The following is a 22373-nucleotide window of genomic DNA, read 5'->3' as shown; positions in this document are numbered from 1 at the left end:
GTATTTAAATAAAGTCAAAAGCATGTTAATTAGTTATCTCTTACCTTCCCAGCTATACAGGGTCCATCAACAGTAGCCTTTTGAAGAACAGGCACATTTGGACTTTCATTTCTCTTCAAAAGCTTAACATTATATTTATTTCCTCCTGAAAAACTCTGAAACAAATTACAAAACTGATTATTGACACAACTTGCAAATAGCTTTTCATAAACTATCACTCATTTGTGAAAGGAACTGCACCCTACTGGAAGTTTATAATACTATCAATGTTTTCCAAATGCAGATATCAGCTTTAAACATTTAATGTCAGAAAAAACTACAAAAGTAAGAACCACAAAAGAGATTAAAACTGTTTTCAGGATACTTGCTAACTCTTAGAATGCTAAACTAATTTCCTGGCTGCAGAGGTTCCAGGAATGAGGGCACAGTAATGATAAATAAAGCTGTTAAAGAATAAAAATTGACAGACCTAGGCATAAGATCCTTCAGATAAACAACAACATAATTCACTGACTTGCTCACTGGATAACATTTTTAAATACATTGATCCAAGAATAATAAAAAAGGTAATGCAATAGATATCAGACTAGGTGTACTCAATATAGGAAGGAAAATTACCTGTTTAGTTGGTATTTTTTGTGAAGAACCTTCATTTCTTAAACCTTTAGAATCTTCTTTGACTATAAATACATTTGTTCAAAGTATTAGCATAGCAGAAAATGCTTCATTCCTGCCTTTAATAAATCTACACTCATCAAAAATACTCTATTTATCTAGTTACACTGGAGTAGAATTACCTTTGAGTACTTAATAGCAGTATACTTTTTTTCAATGTAAAGAAACAAACATCAAATTTATGTGACTTGTGTGGGAAATATAATTTTTACTTTTGCTGCAAATGACTGCATGCAAAACATCTATTAAAAGTATGATAAATTTAAAATAAAGCAGGTAAACTGCTTGATTTAAAAACTTGCAGGGTTAGTTGTGGATTAATTTAACATGCTTAAAACAAACAAGATCTGGTCCCATGGAGTTCAACTGGACCACGATTTGATGCAAATAATCATAATCAGGGGGTTGTAAACCATGAATGAAGTATGGCCCTGTTTGTAAAATACTCATGATAAAGAAAATCCAGTAGATACTTTAGCAATCAAAAAGAACAATCAAACTTTTCAAACCTAAGTTTCTAATTACAGTACTTACACTTTTTAAATGGCTCCTGTTTTTTTTGCTGGCCTTTAAGACTGTTCTCACTGAAGCCTGGTTTATAAAATTGGTTACCAGCTCCTGGCTTTGCTTCTTGAGGTAGAATTGTGCCCTAGGAATTGAAACAGTAACACACTGAATTTTAACCACAAGAGAGGTATGGGATCATTTATGATACTAACATCAAATCAGTACTTCTTTCCAGGATTCTGAATGAGGCCATATCTTACTATGCAACAATAATATTTAATATTGACCTGAAATCTTTAAATGAGTGCTGCATTTAGTAAACACTGATCGTCTTCTGCATTTTCTACTCAACTGTCCATTTACAATAATACACATGCAGAATACTTCTACTCTGAATGGATTTACGTGAAAATGTTGCTCACTGTACCAACCTTTGCGTGTATGTTTTGTTGAACAGGTTGAGATTTCCCAGAGCCTTGCAATGATTGCCAGATGCTGCAAAATTCATCATCTTGTTTACTACGAGCCTAACAAAAGATAAAAAAAAAGTATAAATTCAATTCAACTAAATCAGAAATTTATCAGCAACAAGGAAACTGAATCAGAACACTCACTTTGTTTTTTTGATTGCCACCCAAAACTGATCCCTTCTGTGGTGAACTGCAGTTGCCCTGATTTTCAGACCTGAGATTATAATTTCCATTCAGTTGCTAAATCATTCATCAAAAATAAAAATCAAAACCAAAAAAACAAATAGATCAGAGATATCTAACTGCTTTAAATTCTCTTTTGTAATGCTTGTTTCTTCCACAATATAGGTATGTATGGAGACAGACTCATCCATCAAGCTCTTATTTTCTTGAAAGAAACCACTTAGGTAAAATGAAAAAATAAATAAGGTCTATGACAACTTAGACTTATCCATGTCTGCCTGTGTCATTCTGTGTACTACATTTCAAAAACAAATTGATTTCACATAGAATTGCAAGACAGCATAGGAAACTTTAGTTTAAATTCTGTTCATCCACAGCAATGATACCACACTGATCTGGAGAAATCATGACATGGAATGGGAGCTGAAAGAAAAGGACTGTTATCTATCTGTCAAGGTTGCTAATAAAAAGGGTATTTGTTGATGCTAACCACTGCTGTGGAAAGCTGTAACACTTCAAGCCATTTTAAAAGAAGCATATTTTGAATGGCATCAGCTCTTCTGATTTAACCATTATGTTTATCTACTACAACAGTATAAATTGACTTAAGCTACTGTAATTTTAGACATGTTTGTTCAAGTTCAAAACTGCAGCAGTTTAGCTCATTTACACACATAAAAAGAGAGGACAGACATAACAGGAGATATATGGGAACACCTTATACCCAACAGTGGCTTATTAGCTTATTCATTAATTGATTATTAACTTAATTTATGCAGGTTCACAGCTTGAGATATTATTTTTACAATGTGGACACTTGACTGCTAACAATTTATGGGACAAGGACCATGAAACTGCTGCCAAAGGGAAAAGGTTTCACTCTTGGAGGGATCTGAACAAATGCCTCCATAAACGCTCTATAGGACTGAATTACTAAGCTCTGCCTAAAAATGATGAGGTAAACCAAAACTGTCAGACTCCATGAAGATCCAAATCAAAGTAACAGCTACATCTAGAGAAAGAGATAAATGACAGAGAAAGATCTTACTCGGGTAGGAACAAAAAGAGAACGAGGAGAATGGTTGAGGCCTCCTAGATGCACCTTTTGTGAGCATACAGATGATGGATCAGACGAGTAAGAGTTATACTGATTCACAGCTGGTTGCGGTTTCACTATGGCTGTCAATTTCTGGTTGCCTGTTTCTGACCGATTACCATGAGACAGATTAATTAAGGCACTTGATGGTAGACGATAACCTCTGGCAGGTGAGCACCTAAAGAAAAAGACAAAATAGCTGTTTTATGTAATCACATCAGCTGCTTGCAAACATTTAAAAAGACCCCAAAAACGGCAATATACTTTAAATTTGGTGCACTCCCACACTGAGCCCAGCGCATGTCCAGAAGAAGCATCACTTTAGTTGGACCCAGTTCACCCAATGTCTGTATAGATTAGATGCTTTACTGGGGCTTTTTTTGGTGCTTTTATCTAATAGCTGATTTAATCAGCTATTAGATAAAAGCACCAAAAAGCCATGTTGAAGCATCTGATCTATAAAGACACTGGAACCGTGTAAAAGTAGCGTGCTGCTTCTTCCAGTAAGTGGTCAGGGAGGCCTGATGCCTTGATATAAGGGAAAAAGAAAAAAAAAAACAGCTGCAGGAGATCCAGAGGGAATTACAAAAGAAGCTGTCCCTCCTGCCATAAGGATGTACAAGGAAAAAAAATGCATTAGAGTGAAATAGGAGCCACACAGAGGTATTTTGGACTCCTCAGCATGTAGAAAGCTGTTAAGAATTTCTGTTGGCTGACACTCAGACTACATTAATAATCCACTCCTAGAAAGAGAGAGCAAATTAAACATATTGGTTGTGTTGGTTTAGTTGCAGAAATGGAGAAACTAAGGCAGGCAACACTTAAAAAATGAAAGCTTTTATTATGAAGCAAAACTTTGCAACAAGGTGAATTCTGCTGCTATGGAACATAAAGGGCACTGCTTACGCTGCTGTATTCACTGCTCTGTTCTGTCCTTTCATAGCTGCTAATGAAGTGAACTTGGGTTCACGAAAGCTTGTGCTCTTTACATATTTTATTCATTCTATAACAGAAGTCAGCCATGTTTCTGGGCAGAATGCCAAAAACACCCGTAATCTCTACTTGTAAGATGTTGGAGTGCCTAGGGTGGATGGCGGGGGATCAACATGGGGCCCAATACTTGCTGTGGCAGTACAGCACCGGCATCTTTCTTGCCATCTGTTACAAGGCATGCATGCCAACCAAAATGCCTTAGCATGCCATGCTCTGGCATGCATGCCCGGGGTTGCCTACTTCTCGACTGTAAGGTGCACATTCAGCTTCCCTGTCTAGCTTCGGACTAAAACAACTAGTTACTAGGGATGTGTGAAGCATCAGTCCCCAATTCGATTCGGTGGAGATTCGGCCCAATTTGGTGGCTGAATCTCCGAATCCAAGGACCCTTTAATCTCTCCAAATTGAATCAGAACCCTCTAAATCGATTTGGAGAGATTCGGACAGAGGCAGCTTTGAACGTTTTTTCTACATACCTCTAGGTAGGCAGGAGCTCGTGAATGCTGCGATACTGGGGCACATGGAGTGTCCCACTGAAGCATGGGGAGCTTCCCAGCATGCTCAGCAGCAGACCTGGAAGTGGACCAGAAGCACTTCCGGTCCACCAGGGACCATGCTGGGGAGGCCCCCCCGTGGCCAACTGCCGACACAGGGGGGCCCCCCAGCATGCTCCCTGGCAGACCCAGAAGTGGACCAGAAGTACTTCCGATCCACTTCTGGTTTCATTGCCAAGCACGCAGCACACCCCCTTCCCGCGCCCCGCCGTGCGCTCCTGTGGGACGCTCCATCTGCCCCAGCATTACAGCAATCACAAGCCACGCCCGCTACCTCAAGGTATGTAGAAAAAACTTTTAAAACTGTGTCTATATCCGAATAGCTGATTCTCCAAATCAGCATCGAATTTTCAGATTTGGCTGAATCGAATCAGGAACAGTGATCCGAATCAACTAATTGAATCACTGTCCGCGATTCGGGCCAAATCCGAATACAAATCGAATAGGGCCCATTTCGCACACCCCTGCTATCTACCCTCTTTTTATAGTTACTTACCATATTTCACGGTGTATCAGTCAACCCCCGGCTTTCCGATCTGAAAGGTGAGGATTTTCATTGGCACAGTGTATAAGTCGGGGCTGTGGCCAGAGCTCAGCTGGCACGGCCCCATCCCTTGCACACAGTGTTGCAGGCGCCATTCACAAGGGATGAGGCCATGCCAGCCGAGTGCTGAGCCTGTCCCCATCCCCTGCGAGCAGCATGTCCCTAGCTGAATGCTGAGCCTGGCCCTGGCCCTGGCCCCATCCCCAGCAAGCAGCGCTGAGCCCAGCTGGTGTGACCCCATTCCCTGCGAGCAGTGCTGTCTGGGCCACACCAGTGCCGCTTACAGGGGATGGGACTGCACCAGCCGAGAACTGAGCCTGGCCCCATCCCCTGTAAGCAGCACCGGGTTCACAGGGGATGGGGCCATGCCACCCAAGCGGCGAGCCTGGGTCTGCTGCGAATGGCACTGCCAAATGCCGAGCCCACCGCTGTTTGCAGGGGACAGGGTTGGGCTCGACTAACACTACCTCATCCCCTGCGAGTGGCACCAGGCTTGGCGCTCAGCTGGTGCAGCCCCATCCCCTGCGAGTAAGCTCTGGTGTGGCCAAGGCAGCATCGCTTGCAGGGGATGGGGCTGTGCCAGCCTAGTGCTGAGCCCAGCTCCGTGCCTGATTTTTTGATGTGGCATGGTGTACAAGTCAAGTTTGATTTTTAAGACCCCAAAACTGGGCTTCAAAACCCAACGTATACACTGTGAAATACAGTACACTCAGTATAATCAAAATCATTTACTCTTTTATAGAGGATTTTGGATATTGTTTTTCACATTCAGGTTATACTATTATAAAAACAAATAGTGTTCTATTTCAAGTGTGATGAAGACAGTCAACTTACATTTTATAAATGATTTTATTTGGAAGCAAATCTGCATCTATTTGCTTACCTTTCTAGTCCTGTGAGATTGTGGCCTCACAGTTCTTTACTTTAAAAAGGATTATAGTTTTGGGACAGTAAGCAAACAAATGACGTTCTGGTCCAGTGAACACTTTCCTGAAACACGTTCTGTTTTTGTGAAAATGTCCCTAACTCAAAGAGTGAGGGACAGAAATACAGAAAATCTAGGCAGTAGAAGCAGTTTTGACCAACTACATTTAGAGAAAAAGTTCTCTGGAGAGGCATCTAAAAATTTTCAGACTGGTCAATTTAAAGCCAGCAATTTTAAAATTCAATTATTTATAACAAGGACATGAAATCAGTATGAGAAAACAAACCTTATTGTTAAGCCTCCAAGGAATTCTTCATCAAACAATACTTCAAAGAGCACATCTGTTTCTCTATTGGCTGCAGAAAAATGAAATACATGGTAAGAAACCATCTACGTATCCAACTAGCATTAACTACACTTAGTGTTATGAAAAAACAGAAAACTCCAAATTATTAGTGATGTCTTAACTATTCCTCCTCAACGTTTTTTCTACTTTCCCAAAATGCCGTTGTCCTTTGCTTTTGGTGTTTATTAAGTAAATGAAATGAATGTAGTTTTCCCTGTTAATTGCTGACCCCTGTATAGTTTAATGCTGAAAACATTTTTATACAGTATTTAGTTTATTCTCTTTAACAGAATGCTGCTCTCATCTTGAAGCAGATGCAATGGGAAGACCTTACAAATGCAACTACCAATCTACTGTCAAGAACCAGAGAAAAACCATGTACATGGTGATTCAATGATATACACTATCTCAGTTATAAATTTAAAGCAAAGTCAACATAAGAAAGAACATTTTTAAAGGCCTTAACCACAAGTATTAGGTTTACCTGAAATGATTTTTTCACAGATTTAAGAGGTGACTTTTAAAATGCCAGACTAGTAATAAAATCTACTGTAACGGTTCTCATGTTTTTCCATGTATAATTTAAACAGATCTCTCATATAAGGTGGTCCTGATTGTGTTGGGATCACAACAGGAGCATCATAACCATTAGTACAAGTAGCATTTCCAAGCTGCACTGCTGTTCCTTTGTCAGTGGCCAGGAAGTATGCACAGCCTGACAGGTTTGTCCCTGGAATGAGTCAAAACGCATTTGCACACACAATATATGTGTGTGTGGGGGGGGAGGGGGATGCAGAGTATTAGCACATTTCATCTTGCATCATTCATAGGTACTTAAAGTGGGACAATGGATTTGTATGTCAGTAGAATCCTGGGAAAGGCAGGTCCAGGGGACAAACCAACAGGTGGAGGGGACCACTGCAGGGAGCAAGGGTGCTTATCCAGTATTTCTCAGAAAACAGATCTTACTAGTTGTGTTTTTGCATCTAAGTACTTCAAAACAGGTGGCAAAGTGTTATGAAGGATCCTGGTGCCAGAGAAAAAAACAACTGGAAGAGACTCGTAGAAAGAAGAGCTGAAACAGAAGCCAAAGCAGATGCTGAGAACTTCTGCCCAATGTTAATATGAGCTGTATTTGGTGCAGTCCTATATCCAATCCAAACTTTAGGATTTCCCTTGTTATAATTCCCTATTTATTCTATTATCCTTTTCTTTTTACTTTTGCATTTATCTGACCAACCATTTCTGATTTCTCGTTTTGAGCTATCCTTTTTTCACTGATTTTTCCATCTCACTCTTATTAAGGGAGACTAAAGGGTAAGTAGTTCCTCATTTGAGGATAGAACTATTTAACATGCAAAACAAAATGACATCCTGAGCCTCTAGGTTACAGCTGGTTTATCTGTTCAGTTATTATATTTTAAATTCACAACTTATTCTGAAAAAACTTTCAAATGTAGAAAATCCCTTAAACATGTCAGTAGGAACCTGAACTATAATTACAACTTGAGTGAAAAATTTTAGTATTGCTTATAACTATTTAATGAAAAAAAGTGCTGCTTTCATATCAACAATATAGCCAATATGCGATTGCTATTATAGGGAAAACTTTACCTCCTTTAATTCCTATAATGGTACCTCGGAGACCAACTGGAACAGAGAAGTTTTCCCTCACATTGACAACACGATCAAACAATCGATACTCTGCATCTCGATCTGGAACAACCCCATTCTGTTGTTCTAAAGGCTGATATTAACCAAAAGACTACATTAATTCTAACAAAAAATGAAGAATAAAATCAGAGTAAATTCATAACTATGTGAACCAGTTTTAAAACTTTCTAAAAAAGTTCTGTAACAAGATTCCATATTTTTCAGGAAACAAAATTTTGAATTGTTCTTCCAACAGTCATGTAGAAAGTTTACAAGACTTGACAGAAATAATATAATAGCGCTGCAGTTGTGGAGCTACCATGCTACTCATCGTCCTGGACAGGTCCAAAGAGTTAAGAGAAAGCAACACAAATTGACTGATATACAAGTTCAGCCCACCTTGTCCCAGTACCAGTGCTATCTATGAGATACCCAGAAGAATCAAAAGCAGGTTGATGTGAAGTATCTTGTATTCTTTTTGCATATTACAAAACTGGAGGAAAGCTGTAGGTAGGTTCAAGGAGGCAAAGCAGACAGAGTTGACCTACTTGACAGAGTTCAGTTAGTAGAATTTCTTTTCTTTTTCCAGCAAAAGTAATTGCTATTGCATATCACCATGTTCAGGCTGATTCTCCAGAGCAGGGGTGTTCAAACCCTGCCTTGGGGACCAGATCCAGCCTGTGAGGCTCCCCCTAGGTCCGAAAATTTGGTGTCAGGGGAGCGGTGACAATGTTAATTGCCAATTCCCTGCTGCCAAATTTCTGGGCCCATGGGGAGTCGTGAGGCCCAGATAGTGTGGCACTGTGTATTTCATTTGGTGTACAGTGCAGGTCCCCCATCAAGGTATGCGGGGCCAGGTGAGGGTGGTGCTGGCCCAACCTAGGCAGGGGCAGTGTCAGCCTGATCTGGGTGCATGGGGCCCAAAGCAATCCGTGAACGGGTTCTGTGCCACTCATCCAGCCACTGCTCTAGAGCACCTCAATAAATCCCCTTCAAGTTATGTGATGGAAACGTTTTTACTTTTTGAAAATTGATAAAAGTATTTAATTTAACAAATTTGACTTTAAGCTTTAAACAGGTTTAACGTAAAAAATAATTTTATTTTTAAACAAAAAAAAGCTTCTCAAATCACTTACCCTATATAACAAATGGGGTTTCACTGTCACTCGCACCTTCTTGTTACTCTTTCTTTGCTGGAGGAAAGAAACAAACCAAGAGTTTAAAAAATGATTTGGTGAAGTTTGATATGTATGCCATTGTTTTGCAATATCCTAAATTAAGATTTTCACCAACAACGAGAAAGGAAGTCAGTTTAGAAACTGAATTCCTCATTCAATAGGAAAAATTAGAATAGGATTTAAACTGGTTTCAAAGTGATTTCACAAGAAAATAGTACCCCAAAAAATGAAATCCTTAAGCTATAAGTTAAGGCGTGTTCAAACTGAAACGCATTATTCAAGTAAGCAATATTCAACTTGAAAGATGTATTTTAGAAATAAGGGTACTCCTAATCAGGGACATATAGCTGTCACAAAAGACTAAGAATCATGCTACAAATTTGATATTAAAAGGCCCCACCTTTAAAATAACGACTTTAACATTTTAACTATAGAGGTTATAAGAAGTCAGATGTGTGTATTTAATGGATCCAAGAAAAATTAAAAGTTAACGTCACAAACTGACAGGGAGCGGATTTAGGCTAAATATCAGGAAAAACTTCTTCATGTTAAGCCTGGCCAAAATTTGGAATGGTCTTTTAAGGGAGGTGGTGCTCTCCCCTACCTTGAGGTCTTTAAAAGAAGGCTGGATAGGCATCTGACCCCAGCAATCTTTCCTGCCTAGGCAGGGGGTCAGACTTGACGATCTGTTGAGGTCCCTTTTGACCCTTGCATCTATGAATCTCTAAGTCACTTACCTCTGGAATCTAGCAAACAACATATAAAATATCAACCACATCTCATGGGACTTCATGACATGGAAACTAATAGTCCATTTAAAACTTGCCCTTGCTCTTACATACTTCCCTGCCACCTTAAAGAGAATTTTTATATTTGCCATTCCAAAGAATTCAAACCATTTTATTGTAGTTTGAATAAAGTGTTTGGAAAAATATGCACAATTGCTTTTAGTAAAATATTTCATACCTTGCATTTCTCTATTTCTTCTTCAATTTTCTCAACTATAGCTGCATCCAAAATTTGTAAGTCACAAGATGAGCGAGACAAAGCACTGACAGGATGTGCTTTCAGCCAGGCAACAATTTCTTGAACTCTCTCAGCCCTAGGCAAGAGCGGATTTCATACAAATCAAAATGGTTGAGGGTTTACATAGTATGCACCACACCAGGTTCTTCTATTTGTCACCCAGCTACTAGAGTAATAGGCCTGCTTACAAATGCATGCTAGTGTTGATAAGTATTGCGATACTTTATAGCAACAAGAAATTTAACTGAACCATAAAAGAAAGCTTCAAAAGTATAAGCCCAGAAATTCTACTTTCCAGACTGAAAATGACTATTTAAAAAAAGAAAAATACTAAAACTAGCCACATGAAATGATTTTAAGAACAAGAATTTTAAAAAGCTGTAACTGAACTGTACAGATGTGAGATTTGAAGTAAATACTTGGGTTCCAGAAACAAAACGTACAATGTCTTGATAATTTTGTCAGAGTAATTTTAGAATGATTCTGCTCCTAAAGCCAGCTTTTATAAAAAGGCCACTGTTATATGCTGGCATCCATTTTCAGCACTCTTAAATCTCTCCTGCTCTCATTTTCCTGGCCACCCTTTCGTGCTGGGCAATCTTCCAGACTTCAGATATTTCAGCAACTGCAGTATTTTCGAACATTTTTACTACATCAATATTTTCAGCTTAGTATTTGGGACAGGATGGTTTCAACCATTCAGAAGTAACTGTATTTTTTTTGCTCTTGTGTTTATTGAATTAATAACTAGATCAATTGTTAGGGACTATTTATTGAAGAGATGTAAATATAGCTCACCCATTCTCATCCTCACCAGGCCAAATGTCATCTTCAAAAAATATATCTTCTTGACTATTTTTGGCTATATAACTGAAGAGTTCAGGGACCCTAATAACAAAAATAATAATGTCTAGTTTCACAAAGTCACAAATAAATTATGATAAGCTTCAAAACAATCCCAAATAAGTAATGCAATAGCTTTTTAGTGAAGTTGTAAGTCTCTTATTTGCCATATTGCTGGTGTAATCTGCTGACAGACACAAAATCAGAGCTCTGCCCTAAAACCATTCCTCGCTAGGAGGATCGAAGAAAAGGGAATTTCTCATGTGCGTCTTACAAAGCCAAGATGCAACAGTGGATGGCTCTAGAAGGGTCTGTGCAGTTCATTTTGGCTAGAAGAATAGATTGTTACAACATGGGAATATTTAGTAAAGGAATTAAACTGAAAGATCTTGTATGTTCCATCTCTAACCTCACAAAATAAACTACTTGAGTTGCAAGACAAAATGTTACGTACTTAAAGGAATGAAAAGAAGGTTCTGGTGGGGAACACTGATGGGATGGGATACCACTCTAAATCCCTAGGGCATCTTTAGATGTTTGTTTTCTAAGCTATTTCCCCATACTCTCTCATTCATGTTGTAGTTCTACATGACTGTCTCTGCCAGAGGGTAACTTTAATATATAAGGGACTAGAAAGTGATTAAGTGTTCTTTTCATTATGATTTATCATGTGCACTGCATACTGAGTGCACATGATAAATTCTTACCCACCTGCCAACGCCTTATCTCTCTGACAGCTGCTGCAGTCAGGTCTCTAGGCTCTCCAATTCCAGGAACTTTCCCTTCCTACTCCTACACTAGGGGCTGTGGTGGTACAGCCTATGGCATAAGGGAAACCTGTGGCATTGTGCAGCAGCGAATGTCGGGGTGCAGCCCTCTGGCCGTTAAGAAGTTGGACAGCCCTGTACTAGAATGTAATTAATAACCTCCTTCACAAAAATCACTTCCAGATATTAAATTTCATTTCAGCTTGAAATTTGAATTCTTCCTCCATTAGGAAAAATTACAAAAGGTTTTAAACTGATTTCAATGAGATTTCAAAATAAAACAGCATAAAAAAGAAAAGAAAGTGAACTTCCTAAAAGTTATATAATAGTTTTAAGTCAAGGTGGGTTAAAATTGCAATGCACAAGAGACCTCTGTTTGTGTGTGTGCGCATGTGTATGTAAATCTTCAATAAATCAAAATAAAAATAATTTCAATGCCTCCACACAAGACATCTTACTAGTACTTTAACTGTTTTTGAAACACTGCTCCTAAATTATAGCTTAATTTCTCAAGTAATAAATGTCCTAATCCAAACCTTCCTTCCAGACTACCTTTTGCAGTCGAATGTACAAAAAAAAAAAAAATCAATGACAAATATAGCTTCAATATGAAAAAAATAAGGACGATATATTTATTTGTATGCATATGTATATAAAGGCATATGTATATACTTCTATATTCTATATATTTTTTACACACACCTCTATATATAATGTGTTAAGGTTTAACTAAAAATTTATTGTCCATTTGAAAACAAAAAAAAGGAATGGTTTACTTCTACTTTTTTCAAGTCTAATTTTATGAATCAGCCACCTACATTGCTAATAATGTTGCCAAGATTTTTCTTTATTGTTTCATGGTGTATTATGGGACAGTTTTAAAGGTCTGAAAATGTCAAACCTTCCAAACACGCCAATTTGATGCACTTATTTCCATTGAACAAGGGTTTGGGGATTCTCCTCCTGGAGTATTCATCAATAACAAACTTCTGCATAAAATATTAAACACACTGACAATTTCTGTGATATTCATGGCCCTAGTCAACATTTACCTTTCTAAATACTCTGCAAGAAGTTGCTCTACTGAAGAAGAATACATCCATTCATTTCCAACCTTCTTAGTATAGCCAGGCACCTCTTCATTCTTCTTATTGAACTTCAGGTTCAACCCCACGTTTGCCTTGTGGTCTCCATGGGGACTGCAAAACAGTTAAAAATGGATTAGTGTGTTCAGAGAGAAAAAAATGTGGACATGACATGGCTGAGAAAAGTTGTTTTGGTAACTAATATCTTTGTTTACCTGTCATTTACCTCTCAGTTAACTAACTCAGTAAGCAGTATTAGGAAATGGGTGCTTTGAGTTTTAGGGAAGAATGTCATGTCTTGTTTCCTTATCTTATCACAAGTTTTATGCAGCTGCAATCTTATGTGCTGTTCAATAAAATCACACGTTATAATCAAAATTTAAATGTCACCTCTGCAGTCTCAGAACTACTAGGCACATTTCTTGAACTGAAATAGCTGAGGTGCCATGAATCGGCCCACAGCACTCCTTTTAGCAAAATAAAGGAGCAGTAAGATGCTTTGTCTAAATATAGTCTTTTTAGACATTTCCTTGTACAAGAAGAATGGGGGGTTACATTACAAATGAAGGATTAAAAAACCCCCAAGTTCAATTCCAAAACACCTTAAACAGAAAAACAGTCTTTTACACAAACACCCCAGCTGGAGACTGCATTGTTTTTAATACAAGATGACATTAAACACATCAACATTTTTTTAAAGATTAAATAAAAAAAATACATATTTCAAGATTATAATTTTTTAGTCCATGCCTCAGCAAAAATTAAATAGTTATAATTAGGGATCTCTGGAATTTCCACCAGAAGCGTGCAGTGTGGCAGCTTCTTTAATCTTGGAGTGTCTCCCGTGTGCCCCCTACCACCGATTGGTGGAGGGGGCCCATCACTTGCTATTTGTGCCTGATGGCCAGGAGGAAAAAACCCAGCTTACTTAAAAAAGCTCTGAAAATTTTCCATTAGCAAGCAAAGTTATAAATATTAGTATAGCAGATTTTTTTGAAAAAATGCTTATAATAAATAAAATATCAATATGATTTTACCCCACAGATGGCATTAGAATTCAACTGTACGAGGAGGTATAAAACAGAATTATAAAACATGGGGGGAAAAACATCAATTCTGTATAGTAAGTAAATTATAATTTTACATATATAATTCCATTTTTTGTTTACAAAAAAGTTTCTAATGGCCATACATACTTTTTCCTGGATCCTCTTCCAATAAATATACTTCCTGTAAACCTGGAGACAAGATATCCACTTATTCCAAGACGACTGGCTAATACATATCCAGGATTGTACTTCACAGAATATTTCTTTAAAAAAAAAAATCAAAAAAATCAACCATATAACAGGATGGATGAAATAAGTCAGTCTTCATTATTTTTGAAAACTCTTTTTTCTGCTAACAACTATATATTTTTCTCCCCTTTCTGTACTGGGAGCAAGCAAGAAGAGAAAGGAAACCAGCTACCTTTGTAGCACCATTTCTTCCCAAGTTCAGGCTTGGGGATCCAGAGGAGCAGGCTCTCACCCTACCCTATGCAAGAAGAAATTACAACAGTCGTTGAGGCAGGGACTGCCTCTTTATTTCTACTTGTGCAGAGTATAGCAGAATAGAGCTTTGATCCAGATCTTCTGAGTACTATTATTATAAATACTGAATAATAAAAGATTCCACCCAGGAAGAGCACACACCAACTGTAGAGACTTCTTCAGCCTGATGAAGGGTTTTTAAACCTGAAAGTTTGCTAAAAATTTGTTTCCAACTATTTAAGTTGGTCTAATAAAAGATATCAGATTCACCCAAATATCCTTGTCTGAATAATAAAAGGTAATCATAGGATCATAGGGCTGTAAGGGACCTCATGAGGTCATCTATTCCAGCCCTCCCCACTCCAGGCAGGATCATCTGTCTAAACCATCCCTGTGGACTGTCTGTCTAACCCTCTCTAAAATTTCCAGGGATGAAGATTCCACAGTCTCTCTACATAACCAGTTCCATGTTTAACCACTTTTATAGGAAGAAAGTTCTTCCTAATTGCTAACCTAAATTTATTCTGCTTCAGTTTGAGGCCGTTGCTTCTAGGCCTGTTCTTTATGGCCTATCTCCATCCTATTCAGGTATCTGAAGACTTATCAAATCCCACCCCCTTATTTTCTCTTCTCCAGACTAAATAATGCTCGTTCTTTCTAATACAGTCTCTGCTTTTGCAGGGCTTGAAAAACACTGAGCTAAATCAAACAAAAACATTCCTCCTGTTGCTTTGAGTTCTTAGGCCCTCACAGATTACCAAAAGGAGCTAGTTCCAAAGGCAAAGTGCCATCAATTGAATAAACCCTGCTATCTTGCCATAATCTTTTTACATTCAGGGATTGACATCTTGCAAGAGCCTCCCAGCTGGCCTTGGCTACTGTAATGACTTGGTCTGAGTTAACTAGTTTCCAAACTAATCATAGCTTCAAAGATTACAATGTAAAATGCTAACAACAACCAGAAATGAAAGTGTCTAATGAAACGATTTGAGTAAAGTAGTTACAAGCTCACAGTGACACTAATTCCTCACTGCTAGGAAGTGGCAAATTGATACCAAGACTCCTGACTGTAGCACAAGTAAAAACCAGATTTTAGCAGCACTAGGCCATCCCACAGAGGAAGAAAACTGTGGAAAGTGGATATGGAATTGTATGCTCAGAATGTATTTCACTGCTTCTAAACAAATCTTGTATTCAGCCTTTCATTACAGTATTAATACTAAGAGAACCTCCAGGAACAAAACATTATTAGTATTTCCCAGACACGGATGGCTGCACAAAAGGCATGTAATCGGGAAATAACAGTAAAGAACATTTTCCATTGAAAAAATAGTTAACTATGTAATGGTATTTAATGAAAAACAGAAGTACTCACATGCTGATTCTGTATTAAAGCATCAAGCTGTGGTTCACATGGAATGCTGAAAACAACACGAATTCTACCTTCTGTGATCACATCACATGAATCCTGAACCTTGAGAAAAACAAAATATGTTTGGGGGAGAGAACAGTCCATACATGACTCTGCTTAACTGGGTAAGATTAATGTAAAAAAAAACAACCCAACCCAACCAAAAAAACCAAAACCAAATTTTGGAACCAGGTCCCAAGGTGCAGGTTATTTCTACAGAGCAGAGATCCAAGTGGAGGAGGTAGAACCTTAGATCTCACATATGCTATCCTCAGATCCTGGTACAGCTTCTTTACAGGGTTGGCCCTATTATAGTAAGTTAGAAGGGTGAGCGACTATAAACAACCCTCCCCCCACACAAAAGGCTGACCACGCCAGACTGATGGTTCTCAGCCTTTTAACATTCAAGGTTCCCCTCAATAACTTTTCAGAATCTAGTGACATGCCATTTAAAGACTATTTTATTTCTTATAGTGCTTATCTCCCCATGCCCTACAGCATCCTTAAAAGGTTGTCAGGATAGTATGGAAGGGGATGATTCACAGTGTTTGGAGTGGGAAGGGTTGCTAGGCAGGGCAGATCAGAGAACTTGGGAGTTGGTCATTAGACCCCTGAGGGAGACGGTTGTCTCTGCAGAATGCAGAAAGGAATAACAGTGGCCACTGGTGCACAGGCTGGTGCCAAGTGAGGGTGGCACAGGGGAGACCCATCTATGCCCTGCTTTTTCTATGGTCTTCCCACTCCCTGCCCCTAGTCTGTACCTGAGGGAGTGAACGTGGCCCCTGCTGCTGCGGCTGCTCCTTCAGGGACTTGAACAGCATGACATTCCCTGTGGCCCCTCCTACCAGCTCTGGGAACATCAAGGAAGGGATAGGAGACAAGCTGAAAAAGCACAGCGCTGCATGTGGAGGTGGCTGGTGCAGGGATTGTGATTTTTAGTACAGCTCATTCCCTTGCTCATCCCATGTTCCTGGAGCTGATGGGAGGGATCTGAGGACTGAGGCAGATGCATGGTTCCTGGTGTCTGGAGAAGCTAGTGCCTGCCTCCTCTCACAGAGGCTGTCATGGCACCCCTCAAAGGAGCTTGTGCCACCCTGGTCAAGAATCATTGATATAGACTGCTTTAATTCACACCCCACCTGGCTGCCCAGCAGAGGCGACCCAAGTAGGGTGCGGGGCCTGGGGCAAATCAGCCCATGTGGGGGTAGCAAGCTGCTGGATGAAGAGCCACCACTCCGCCCAGCTTCATGCCATTCCACCTAGCTTCGCGCTGCTGCTGCTCCACCCAGCTCTGCAAAGCCCCACAAAGCACATGCCCCCTAGGGATGGCCCTGCCACCCAGCATCAGGGTGAGATGAGATGAGGAAGAGGAGCATCACTACTCCAACTAAACCACAAAAAATCCCTGAAGTACATATAATCCAACCTTGGCTAATTAAATCAATCAATTTTAGAGCCAAATCCTCCCATGTAGCACTGGAGAGTCACTGTTGATTTTTATAGGTCAGAAACTAAAGAAATATTGCAAGAACAAACAATTTGGAACTAACTTCTCCTGTGCAGCCATAATAAGGTGATCCTAGCATAAAGACTGTACTTCCAGGAGGAAACAGGTCATCCAAGGTTTTAATGTTGGAAAAGTGGGAGTCAAATGCTTTGATATCCTATATGGAACAATAAGAAAAGAAAACTATATTAATGCTGAGTAACTACCAATCCCAGTATGTTCATTACAGTTCTATTAAAGAGATGTTACTTCTTAAATATATAACAGACACTAATCAAATAAATTACAAACTATTCCCTTTATACTAATGTAAGCACCTACAACATTTACATCAACTCTACATTAAATACCGCAAGTGAAGCTGCATAAGCAAATAGGCTACACCCAGTAGAAAATGACCAGTGTATCTTACTCAAAAGTCACTAATAAAAGATAATAGCAATCAAACTAAAATATACAAGTTCTCAGCTTTTCTGACAAAATTGTCTTAAATCTAGGTCACAACTTCCTTGTTATAGGAAACATTAAGTACATTAATGTTTTGAGCTTGACAACATACACTCTAAATATTTGAAAAGATGCTCTATTGACATTAGAATAAAATTTATCATTATTAATTTTGTTGTTTTAAGACAATGTGTGTTGTTTTCTTCCCTTTGGAAAGCAAAAGAAGAGATTAGACTTTTGTGATATTTACCTTAACAACAGTTTGGTAAACAAAAGGAAGAACTTGTTTTGACCACTGCTTTTCCAAATAAACATCACCACTTTGATTTAGCTGATATCTACGACCAGTGAGTAGTTGAGCATACACAACTACTGAGGTTTTATTTACAATTATTCCTTTTCTTCTCTGGTAGCTGAGGAAAAAAAAGAAAGAATTCACTTTGGATTAAAATACAAGGAACTAAATTACACAATTAAAAAAAAAATTAACATGACCTTGGATGGAACTCCTTTGAACTAAAATAAAAGTTGTTTTTGTTTTGTTACCTGCTTTATAAAACAGAGTAATATACAGATTTAACAACCTGGAGCTACAAAATAAGGTGTTTATTTAGGCGTAATATGACTCCATAATGTGCAATCCATAATTATTGTATACTTCTCCCAGAATATGGGGCTCTGCTAAAAGAAAACATTTTAAGTTATGAGGTCCAAAGGTATCAATGCACTGATCTATGCTGCATTTTAGTATACGACTAAGCATCTTGCTGTTGCTTGGGTATTTGAACCACATCCAACAGGCAAGGATATCCAATGAGCATGCTCTATAGGGAGCAACTGCACTCAAAAATTTCTCATGGTAATATGAGAATAATGGGTATTATGGCTTTACCTACACTTCTTTCCAACAATTACAGCAAGCAATCTGTACATTCAATAATCCCTTTGTTGAGTTCAACTGCTGTAGGTCCATTCATCTTTCACTGTGCTCAGCCTTTCCTCATCTCTAAAATCTCTTGAGTGCGTGCATTTCTGCAGATATGCAGGACTACAGTGAGGGTCCAAGAGCGCAGTAAAGATGGAACAGAACAAAAGCAATGAGTTTCTGAAAATCTCTGCCACTAAAAGAAAAGGAATAGATTCCTCAAAATTCCTTCAAATACACGTTGGAAAGTGATTAGCTAGGACAGCTGCCAGGTAAAGATAAATACATTAATAAATAAATAAATAAAAATCAAACCTAAGCACGGTGGGAGAGCTAAATGAAAAGCAACTCTCTCATGCTTTACCCCTAATTCTCATGTTCCAACAGCCTCATTAACCAGTTTAGCATCCTTTATCATCATTTGTGCATCAGAACTAATCTCACTGAATCCATGAAGTAAAATAAATATAGAGACCACTTTAAGTTACAAACTTTAAATTCCTAGTTACTCACTGTTCTGTAATCCCTTGAACTTCTTTTAACCAGATGTTCTGTTCTTTGTCTCCGACATATGCCACTTTAGTTGGTGGCATAGCATTTCCCAGGTAAAGCTTCTGTGTTCCATGTGGTTCTTCCAAATAAAACCTTGAAGAGCATATGATATGCATGCATTTAGCCAAACAAGGTTCACATGCACTTCAGACAGAAGTTATTTTTCCTTCAGTAGTAGAAAAAATGGGGGGGGTGGGAAGAAGAGAAAAGAGACAGAGGCAGAGAGAGACAGAGAGAGACAGAGAAAAGAGATCCATTTAAAAAAATGTAGTTCTTCCCCCTGTATCCTGAGAAAAACATTGGAGGTCTGGTTCTTTTATACTTATGACCAACCCCAAAAGACCTGCTCAACATCGCTCCCTCTGCACTATCATCTGAGACACCATGACCATTTTTAGATAAGTAATTTACTGTGTCAGGGGTTGGCAAACTATGGCAACAAGCCAAATCTGGCCTATAGAGCCGCTTGATCTGGCCCACAGATGTAGGGCTTCTGTAGCAGTTGCTGTTGTAAGAAGCAGCAGTGCTGGTCACTTCCCTTGTGCTGCCATGAAGAAAAGCAGCAGCAGTAGTTAGGCTCTAGCACCCTCCTACTCAACTCTGACCCAAACTGGGTCATTTCAGCCCACAGCTTAAAAAGGTTGTGGACTGCTGCTGTAAGTGAACCTGGATAAAAACAGATATGACTAATGTTTGACCTTGTAACAGGGGACCCTTACCCTGTTGCTGAACACAGGTGAGAGAGAGTTGGAAGGGCAGGTGTCATAGGGGTGAGAGAGAGAGCACGAGAGCATGTGCACACACAAGAGGGACCCATGGTAGGGAACTGAAGGCCACTGCTTTAAGGAAGGAGCAGCAAGCAACACTATGGCTTGTAAATTAAGTGACTAGTGGTTTGTCAACACATGATCTCAGAGGCAAGCCTGGAGAGAAAGGACATCTTCCCCCCACACCTCCCCATACTTAAGACCCAGCCCACAGACCAGAGGGCAAGAGTATTTGTGCAGGGTGAAAGGCAGCATTGGCTGAGGAAGGAGAGGGATGCTACAACTCCTGGCTTCAGAAGCCAGAGCACTGATCCAGATGAGGAGAACCAGAGAGAGATTACTTGGTGGGGGGTGCAAGCATACTGATAAAGACTGAATACTCAGAGAGAGATCATAATCAGAAAAGATATTATTTCTCGGTTCCTGCAGGTTTTTTTGTGTGTTGCATGGTGCTGAAGGGGGAAGGAATTCTGTTATTAAGCAGACACTTAATTTTTCCTTTTTGTTTCTGATAAACCTTATCTGGCAGTACAGGAGTGACTATAAAGGGGAGAAGGAAGTTATGAGATGCCTACAGGCACAATAATGGATCCTGCCCCTGCCTGGCCAGAGAATACTAGGGTTCAGTAAGCCTGGCTCTGGGGTTGAGAGCAGGTAGCAAGAGTGTTGGGCTGGAAGCCAGAACTGTGGACCCAAGTTAGGGTGCCCAGCCAGAGACGAAAAAGGGGTCAAGGCTGGGGAGGCCAAGACCCTGACAAAATGGACAAAGACTAGAGGGCGAAATTGCAGTAAGGTTAGAGGCATTTCTCTGAGAGCCACAGGGAAGATGATACACCCATCAAGAGGCTCCTCCATCCCTGCTACCAGCCTTACAACTTAGAACAGGGGCAGGCAAAACACAGCCCATGGGCCAGATGCTGCCCACCAGGTCATTCTATTTGGCCCACAGGGCCCCTAAAAATTTAGAAAATTAATATCTATCTGCCCCTGGCTGCCTGGTATACAGCCCTCGATGACTTGCCAAAACTCAATAAGCAGCCCTCCGCCGGAAATAATTGCCCGCCCCTGACAGCAAGACCAAGATGTGGCAAGTGAAATAGCAGGCAAACCAGGGGGCCAAGAGGTTGTGAGCAGGCAAAGGACAGCAGAGAAGAGGCTGAGTGCCTTGTCACAGATCTATAGAGCCTTTACAGAGCAGATAAATAAGGCAAGCAGCCAGTTTTCCTTACTTTGTTTCTCCATCTGACACAACTACAACTCTGGCTTCTTCAAGGTGGGGCCAGTTAACAAAGACCGACTTTCCAAGCACCAAACTGGACACATTTTCTACAGTCTGAAACAGAAAGAAGCTGTTATTTTATCCATCAAATTAAAATTATTGCACAATAAATCTACAGAACATAAAATCAATAAAATATCTGCAAGCTATTTGCTGCAATAAAAATAATTCTAATGAAAAAATGGCAGCATCATATTTTGTGATACAGTGAGAATTGTAAGAGATTTTGGTACATCCAATTTGTTTTGATAGATAACATATATAGTTAATCTTTTGAAAAAAAAAGTAAAGAATTATACAGTGAGAGGTAACTAGATTTCAGCTGTGGCCTAACACATAAGGAATAATATGCAGAGCCAGAAGACTGGGTTTATTTCCAATTATGCTACAGTCTGGGGCACCTGCACCTTCCCAAAAATCCCTACATTTTTTTTCTATTAGTTATACTTGTTTTGCATTATTTGCTACCACGTTCCTGAAAATCTTTTTGTTAATTTCCTATGGAGACCCACTTTACCCATTTTTCTTTCTTCCTCTTTTTTTTTTTTTGAGGTTTCTCTGTTCTTATTTTGCTTTCTCAGCTACTTGCCCTTCAATTTCTCCTCTTCCTATAAATTTTGCTACTCTACAAATGTAATCCCACCTCTCTTGATTTCTTCCCATCTTTCCTTCAAGATCTCTTAGGTAAGAGTAAGGTAAATGAGACAATCCATTGGTCCCACAGGGGAAAGAGGAGTACCTAAGACAAAGACAATCTTTAACAAGCCAGATACTCACCTGCTCTTTTGAATCCTCATCAATTACAATGTCTAACATCATGTTCTCTCCATGGCTGCTCTGCTGGAAAACTTGTACTCCATTTTTTTTTAGATAGAACTAAGTGAGAGAAAGAACATCCTTGAATCGTTTCCTAATAATTTGTAAACTAGATGGGGAAAAATTCCAAAGTAATCATTTACCTTATGTTTAATATGCTTTAAAGTAGGAAACCCACAGAAATACAAAGCACTCTTGTTAATTTTAGTAATTTTATTGTGGGTTATTTCAACATGCCAGGCATCCAAGGCTATGGTTTTATACCTAGAAAACAAGTAAATAAAAACAAGAT

The 22373-nt window shown here is 39.2% G+C and overlaps 1 protein-coding gene across 1 annotated transcript in view; it reads right to left on the bottom strand.

Moving 5' to 3' along the window:
- XRN1 (5'-3' exoribonuclease 1) overlaps nt 1-22373 on the bottom strand; it is a 54474-nt gene that overhangs the window by 9572 nt on the left and 22529 nt on the right. Inside the window, exons 17-36 of the mRNA XM_025208444.1 lie at nt 22225-22345; nt 22043-22141; nt 21216-21319; nt 19181-19312; nt 17993-18155; nt 17339-17452; nt 15753-15851; nt 14042-14157; nt 12813-12959; nt 10949-11038; nt 10091-10226; nt 9862-9870; nt 9083-9139; nt 7908-8040; nt 6234-6303; nt 2884-3109; nt 1614-1709; nt 1210-1324; nt 619-680; nt 45-155 (exon numbers count right to left, since the gene is read on the bottom strand). Coding sequence (XP_025064229.1) covers nt 45-155; nt 619-680; nt 1210-1324; nt 1614-1709; nt 2884-3109; nt 6234-6303; nt 7908-8040; nt 9083-9139; nt 9862-9870; nt 10091-10226; nt 10949-11038; nt 12813-12959; nt 14042-14157; nt 15753-15851; nt 17339-17452; nt 17993-18155; nt 19181-19312; nt 21216-21319; nt 22043-22141; nt 22225-22345 — 2200 coding nt within the window. The remainder of the gene's footprint in view (nt 1-44; nt 156-618; nt 681-1209; nt 1325-1613; nt 1710-2883; nt 3110-6233; nt 6304-7907; nt 8041-9082; nt 9140-9861; nt 9871-10090; nt 10227-10948; nt 11039-12812; nt 12960-14041; nt 14158-15752; nt 15852-17338; nt 17453-17992; nt 18156-19180; nt 19313-21215; nt 21320-22042; nt 22142-22224; nt 22346-22373) is intronic.

This window comes from Alligator sinensis, unplaced genomic scaffold (genome assembly GCF_000455745.1).
Source record: "Alligator sinensis unplaced genomic scaffold, ASM45574v1 scaffold846_1, whole genome shotgun sequence".
NCBI lineage: Eukaryota > Metazoa > Chordata > Crocodylia > Alligatoridae > Alligator > Alligator sinensis.
The sequence above is the reverse complement of the archived record's forward strand: the minus strand, read 5'-3'. Positions and strand labels throughout refer to the sequence as shown.